General features: G+C 30.5%; 1 protein-coding gene across 1 annotated transcript in view; it reads left to right on the forward strand.

Moving 5' to 3' along the window:
- Positions 1-357: 357 nt before the first annotated feature.
- The window catches only part of LOC106108197 (uncharacterized peptidase C1-like protein F26E4.3), a 46,822-nt gene continuing 39,003 nt past the window's right edge, over positions 358-8,176 (forward strand). The window contains exon 1 of the mRNA XM_013289295.1: positions 358-654. Within this exon, the coding sequence (XP_013144749.1) occupies positions 644-654 (11 nt within the window). The 5' untranslated portion in view covers positions 358-643. The remainder of the gene's footprint in view (positions 655-8,176) is intronic.

Here is an 8,176-nt window from a genome sequence, read left to right on the forward strand (position 1 = left end):
TTCAAAACATTGACAGATTTACAAATAAACGCGGTAAAAATTTAAATTTAGGAATAAACTGAGTATAAGCAAATATTAGTACAAATTTTTAGTACAAATTTTTAGTACAAATATTAGTACAAATTTTGTTTATAATAAGTTTAACTTTATGCCGCGTTTCTTTGTAAGGCTGTAATAATAAAGTACAAAAATCTGCTACAAAATTCCAGACGCAAACATTGTGATATAAAACATTTATGCATCCCAAAACGGACGTACACTTGAAATATATTTATCCGTATCGAAACCGTATTAACATATATGTGTGTATATTTTCGCGGCATATTAAATCAGGTGTTTGTTGGCGGGAAACGCAGTTTGATTGCGGCGGCCATACTAAATAGACGCTCCCGCGCTCGCAAACGTCAGTCCCGCGCGCGCTTCGAAATTCGAAAAGTGACCGTTCGTTTTCTTTTTTTTAAATGTAAATTCCATTCGAACTGTCGGTGTTTCTTTTTATGTGAACAATGAACAGATAAAAGAAATTGTTTTTAAAAATAATTGTGAAAAAGTAATATTTTGAACTGAATAAAAAACCGTACAGTTTTATATTAGCATTTTCTTAAGACCCTTTTTGCTGTGTTTCGTGTTGACAAAAGCTGCCATGACTAACACGTAAGTAAAACGCTATTTTGCATAATTTAACAATAACAACGTCCTACATATTGTTTTACTTGTCACATTTCAAGGCAAGGAATCCTAAACGAAATATGTCGAACACATTGAAAGGCGTTAAAACGTAGACGTTAAAGATGTTAATGTATGTAAACGTAATTTTTTCTATTGTCTTCCTCCAAATATTTTCGTGCAAAATTATCATTAAAGTTGAAAACAAAAAACTTTTGTGGATATGTAAATTAAATTTTAAAAACACTACAGATTATAATCTCAATTTTGAATTAACTTTTAAACATGCAGAGATAATTTTTTTTTCTCTAACATTTAAGTTGCCAGTACTGTCTTATAACAAAGACTGGCCTATAAATTAAAAATAATCTTGTATACTTATTTAACGCCAAGTCCAATGGTTTGGGGATCATCTACATTCGTTTGATTTTTTGAATTAGTTTGAATTTTGTAAACGACGTTAAATTTCGCGTACTGGCTGTTCGCTTTTACTCATAAATTCTTAAAACATAAGAAAGTATAGATGTGTCTAAAAATAAACTACAAGAAATCTCTCCTTTGGTTGATGTTTTTGTTGGTTAGTTTTTAGTGTAGTGGGTTAGACAGGTTTTATAAGACGGACTCGACGGGGTGCCGTTGCCGGGAATTAAGGCGCCGACGTTTTGTTCGCAATGTAAAGACAGACACAAACTTAAGTCTATAGTCAACTTCAATCCCTTTGAAAATGGATATTTTATTTACATGAGCTTTCGTCCGCGTGGAATTAAAAAGAAAAAAAAATCTATGCCAAAATTTCATCGAGATCCATTCAGTCGTTAGGCAGCAAACTCTAATAAACATCCATCCACTTAAATTTTGGCATTTATAATATTAGTAAAATTTACTCTTGGCTTGGTTTCATAACGAAGTCATAAAATCTTCATTAAATTACTTTATTAAAATTTTAATAGCGTTATTATCAAACATCTCAAGTTACTATAGGTTGTGGTCTTTTGAATATAAAAAGTGAAACCTTATCTATGACCGTAAGTTATGTGTGGTTATTCATTCACGTGTAAACACCGTTACGATATTCGATACAGAATCGATTAAGATAATATTATCGAGATTATTACGAGATATCGATATCAGTAAAAAAATAAATAAAACTTTTCTTTTATAAATGTTGTTGTAGATAATATATTTGCGTTTTATTTATTTTCATACTGGCTGTTAAATGCGACTGCGTTCGAGTGCAATTAAAAAAAATTATGTTTTCAATCTAATGATTAGAGATTTCCTAATAATCGTACGTTTTAAAAAATAATACTTTTTTATCATAATTAAATGTAAAGAGAAATTTTCCTTACTGATTTATCGCGTTAAAATGACGTCACAGTCATTTAATTGTTTTTATGTATTTTATTTCTTATTCCTTGTTTAACCCTATCAACAGTTAAAGGAACTTTTTTTGTCAAATACCAAGGCTTCTGCTGTAAACAATTATCCGTATGAATGTTATCTCTGAAATTTATTAACTTATTAACATTATTTGATAAAACATAAATAAAGTGACAAGTGTACAGGGGAATCGTTTTATGTACAGACTAGCTGTTCCCATGCGACTTCATCCGCATAAAAATATGAAAATTTATTTTATTGTTAACATTTGTCAAATTATCAATAGCAAATGTCAAAATGACATGACATGACAAACCATGGCAATCTTACTTCCTTGATGTTAGCAGCAACTTATGGTCTCTTTCCCACATTAGGGTTTTTATCCAAAATATTTACCCCTAAGTTTAATACCCTGAAAATATATAGCCTAAAGCGTGACGTAAGTTTAGGGCTTTTTATTAAAAAAGGAATTATTCAAAAATACGCTGTAATTGCTGACATCTTAGGCAACAAAGAAGTGTGTGTTTACGCCTTATTATAATTGTATAGATTAATTACGTCTATAAAAACGTCATAACATACCAGAGATATCAGATGTATGAATCTTTGTTTACAGTTCCATCAACTTTTTACTTCCTGGGACTAATAAAGACTTGTCTATGGTTTTTATACATTTCAAACAGACTCTTAGTTCGTATATATATTTACTAATATTATAAAGGGGAAAGATTAGTATTTTTCTATGTATTGATATAAATAATTACTTTGTCAATTTCATAAATTCTTTCACAATTAAAAAGCCACGTTATGAAGGAGTAACTTAGGCTTTTTTATTGTTTTTTTAAAATGACGTGGCGGAAGTCGCGAGCGACATCTATCTATAATAATATTATAAAGAGGAATGATTTGTATTATTCAAAAACTACTAGACCGATTTGAAGAAATCTTTCACCGTCAGAAAGGTAATTTATCTGTGAGTAATATAGGCTATATTTTTTAAATTTGACGCGGACGAAGACACGAGCAACGGCCTTTTATAAATAAGAGGGTGCGCACACCTTTGACTACTGTTGTGCGATTGTCGATTGTTTCGCAGCATATTCAACTGTTTAGTTGCAACTAAAAATCTAGTAGTGTGAACCTTCATATAAGCTCATAGCAAAGCTTGATTCAATAGTTGTACGACGGTTCAGTCAAAGGACTTCTATTTTATTCTATTTCTTGTTTATGGCTCTCCCACAGCGGATTGGGCCAGTGTCAAGTAAAGTACTTTAATGTTAAAAATTACATTCAATATTGCTTTTAATAAGGAAACGTTACTTATTGGTGTAGGCCGTTATCGGTTGTTCACTCGTTTAAAGGGAATGAAGTGTTTTACAATAGATAAATAACAATAAACAGTTATTCCACAACAATTTATTTAAACTTCAGTTAATTGCTTTCTGGACATTTATTGACATATAAATTACAGTTAGTAGGTTTTATAGTAAAATAGCTGTTCTCATGCGATTTCATCCGTAATCCGCATGGAATTATCAAAATTTTATTTTATTGTTTAAATTTGTCAAATTATCAATTACCAATGTCAAAATGACATGACATGATGGCAACCTTGCTTCCTTGATGTTGGCATCAATTTATAGTATCTTTCCCACATTAGGGGTTTTATCCAAAATATTTACCCCTTAAGTTTAATGTGAAAATGTATAGCCTAAAGCGTGACGTATTTGTAAGGCTTTTTATTAAAAAAAAATAATTATTTAAAAATATGCTGTAATTGCTGACATCTTAGGCAACAAAGAAGTGTGTGTTTATGCTTTATTATAATAGTATTGGTTAACTGTTTATGTCCAGTTTTACTTGCAAAATCTTACATTAAAAATGCGAAAGTTTAGATAAATGTTTGTTAGAATTTGTAGTCTAAATTACTGAACGGATCTCAATGAAATTTGGTATAGATGTAGAGGATAGTCTGGAAGAACACATAGGCTGTTTACTTTTGTTCTAGTTTAATTCCACGCGGATGGAGTCGGACGAAAGCTAGTTTGGAAATAAATCGTTTAAATGAGCTTCCATTTTTAGCATATATGGCTTGAGTATCTCAATGGTTGAAAATGTAATTTCAATAAAAAAAAATATTCTTTAAAACATGGGTTACAACAGACTATAAAATATATTCAATTTTATGGGTTTAATCATGTAAATACATTTCTGCACGCGTTTTGTTCATATTTGAATTGGTAATATTACCTTGAGAATACATGGTCTTTTAGTGGATATTATAAGCGTTTCGGATCACAATTAACTATTAATATTTGAGGCCGAATATTTTATAATATTTCAACTTCTTGTAACGTTTTCAATGGAACTGATTAATTAATTGGGTAGACAATGAATTGTCAGCAATATGAAATAAATTAGTTAAAAAACTCTTTAACTACGTCGTCGTTGACTCCAATCAAACAAAACAATGGGACCCACCTGCAAGCATAACCTTTCGGATAAAAAAAGAATTATCAAAATCGGTCCACTAGCGGCGGAGTTATGCCGTAACAAACATTAAAAAAAAAACATATTTATAAAAAAAAGAAACATACAGACGAATTGAGTGCTTTCTTCTTTTGGGAAGTCAGTCAAAAAAATAAAGCTTTTCAAAAAGAAAATTGAATACACTGCAATAATCTACTTTGGTATTAGGAATTGCACGCTAACCTCAGTGGAATATGTAATGTACAATTACACAGTACATTTTCGATTAAGGGTCCGTTCACAAAAATAGAGCAGAGCAGATTCTTCGCAAAATTGAAGATCAAAACGAGACTTTTTGCATCCTTAAAGACGAACCGTGCTATGATGTAACTTTTCAACTATTATTAATTAACTTTATTCAAGATTATAAATTAAAATAAGTTTATTTTACAATACAGAATTTAACTTATTAAAAACAGTTAAATATAACTCGAGTTTCCAGTGCTAAATTTCGAAAAAACACGTTAAAATGACTAGTAAAAGCTATTAAAAGACAAAATCAAGATATCGTAATTCCTATATTAATTTTTTAATATAGCTGTTTTTAGATTTTCGCCTCTTTACATTTATACTTTTGACGTGTCTTGACCTCGGTCTATTCGTGACTGATCATGACTGATCTTTAGGAAAGTGTTAGTGTTGCCATGCCGTAGTTAGACGCCATTATCGTAATATCAATATTGCCATCACTTTTATTCCCTACGAAGAAAGAGATAGCAATATAGAGATCGAGTGTGTTCTCTTGTTAGGTAATCTATTTTAGAAAGGTAATAGTTTCGTCTTCGTACTGATTAAAATCGTGAAACACCATCCGAAATGTAACATTCGATCTCTTTAAATCAATCTTTGTATTGACATTAACAGATAACAGCAAAATATATTATGTACCTTTGCTTCGTTCGTTAAATGCTTTCTAAAATTATCATATAAAAGAATTTTATACTCTAATCTCAATTTTAACGATAAACCGTCGCTGTAAGGGTAATTGAGACGGCTATAATTCATTTTAACGACTTGTTTCTAAAGGCCAAATGCACTGCGATAATATTTCACGATTTGAATTTCGAACGCGTTCGTTTAGATGGTTCCATTTTTAAAAAAAATAAAAAAAGAGTCCGATGATGTCATGCCATTGTTCATTTTTTTAAAAACAATAAAATATGTGTTCCAAACATTGCTGTTGCATTGTGGATCTAAGATTGATTTACGTTTTTTCCAGTTTCGCCACCAAAGAAAACATGACTACCAATATAAAGAGGTATCTAATAATAAAAACCTTAAAATCGTTTCCATTTAATATCTAGTCTGTTATTTTTTTTTAAACACTTTAGCTATTTAAAAGTAAAACTTTAATAACCTGTAATTACTGTACTAGCATCAATTTGTTTTTTTTTTCGATGGCGTTAAATAGTTGACAGCAACAATCGTTTTGGCGCCAACGCGGATTACAGACAGATTACTACGGAATGTCAATAAAAAGTACAATTCTTCAATAACCTTTCCACTTAAAAAAAGAATATTTTTATTTCAATCTTATTTATATTACAATTAAAATATCTCTAGCACTAGGTTAGGTAAAATATACAAAATGCATAAAAGTCTGCTTGCTCTATATTTTATTAAAATGTTGACTTGATCTATGATGCTGTCACAGGAATGTCAAGGTCAGACTACGCCGGCGCTAATTAGCGGGCAAACAAACTTAAAGGATAAGAATTTAGTAGCAAATATTTGTTGATGAATATTTTAAGCGGTCACTAAACATACGTCACCTTGAAAATGTAATTTTTTTTTAAGAATATTCAAATTTAGTCCTATATTACAATTTCAATCAAATCAAATTAATTTATTTTACAATATCCGTTCATCTTAAAAAAGTAACTAAACAATCAAGAATCAAATCGACCATGGATGAACCAAGAATAATTTCCGAACTCATAACCTAAAAAAATGGGATAAAAAAGTCCGATAATTGAAAGAATCTACCACTAATCAGTCATGTAAATTTGTCCTTTAATGTAGGTTTAATGATGGTTATGAATACTAAACGGCTATTTAAAGTAACAAGATGAAAAGCATTTGCAAATGCAAGCGTCTTGTTATTTTAAAGTTGTGATGCAAAAAAAATAACACAAGTCTGTGTTAACCAACGTCATTCTCGATTATGAATAGTCCATAAATTATTTCATGAGAATCCAAATTAATCTTCATAGATTACACTTATCAGGGCACCTTCAGATATCAGCTGATGGAGGAAATGGCGACTGACTTTGTTCGCGATTATGACGAACCCTTAACAATGATAGCTATATTAAGACAATTTACACAAAAGCTAGACTTCTATGTCGAAAACGTTCCTCATACATCTATGGTAATGTCATTAAGAGGAAAGATTTGTATTTTTGTATGTAATGAAATAACTCAAAAACTACTAAACCGATTTTCAAATTTCTTTCACCATTATAAAGCTACATTACCATTGAGTAACATAGGCTATATTTTTAAATAACGGACAAAGTCACGAGCAACAGCTAGTCTTATGATAAAAATAATAAAACCGTTAACGAATACTTTTTAATCGTGTGTCGGATGTAGCTAAAGGATTTCGTTTAGGATGTGCTGTTTAATTTTTTATCTATATAAAAATTAGGTCTAAAGCTATCTTTGTGGTAACGGATATTATTACCCTAATTCGGAACGGGAAGTCGATAAAGTTGATATTACTCGTATATTTAATCTATACTATTATAATAAAGCGTAAACACACACTTCTTTGTTGCTTAAGATGTCAGCAATTAGAGCATATTTTTAAATAATTCCTTTTTTATAACAAACCCTACACTTACGTCACGCTTTAGGCTATATATTTTCACGCCATTTAACTTAGGGGGTAATTATTTTGGATAAAAACCCTAATGTGGGAAAGAGACCATAAGTTGCTGACAACATCAAGGAAGCAATATTGCTATAGTAAGGTAATTAGTATTTTAACATTTGCATATGAGAACTTGACAAATGTAAACAATAAAATAAAATTTTTATAATTTCATGCGGGTGAAGCCGCACGGGAACAGCTAGTCTGTTAAATAAAATATATGAAATCTATAGTAATATTATAAAGAGGAAAGATTTGTTTATATGGCATAACTCAAAAACTATTGGACCAATTTCAAAAAGACTTTCACCATTAAAAAGCTACGTTATCACTGAGTAACATACTAATATTATAAATGGGAAAGTTTAGATAGATGGTATGTTAGAGTTTGTAGCCTAACTGCTAAACAGATCTCGATGAAATTTGGTATAGATGTAGAGGATAGTCTGGAAGAACACATAGGCTACTCAGTTTCGTTTTTTTTAATTCCACGCGGACGGAGTCGCGGGCGAAAGCTAATAGGCTATATTTTTATAGGTTGCCAGCAACAGCTAGTTGGAAATAAAGTAACAAAGAGCAAGGGATCATTTATCTGAAATTCAAAGGATCGTAACAAAATTAATTAAAACGGATTATAGATGTTATCTAAACTAGAATCGTTCTCAAAGGTATTTATTTTATGGTTTAACAGTTCCTTAGTAAGGATATCTCACACTATGTCTACAC

This window comes from Papilio polytes, unplaced genomic scaffold, assembly GCF_000836215.1.
Source record: "Papilio polytes unplaced genomic scaffold, Ppol_1.0 DF821733.1, whole genome shotgun sequence".
Taxonomy (NCBI): Eukaryota; Metazoa; Arthropoda; class Insecta; order Lepidoptera; family Papilionidae; genus Papilio; species Papilio polytes.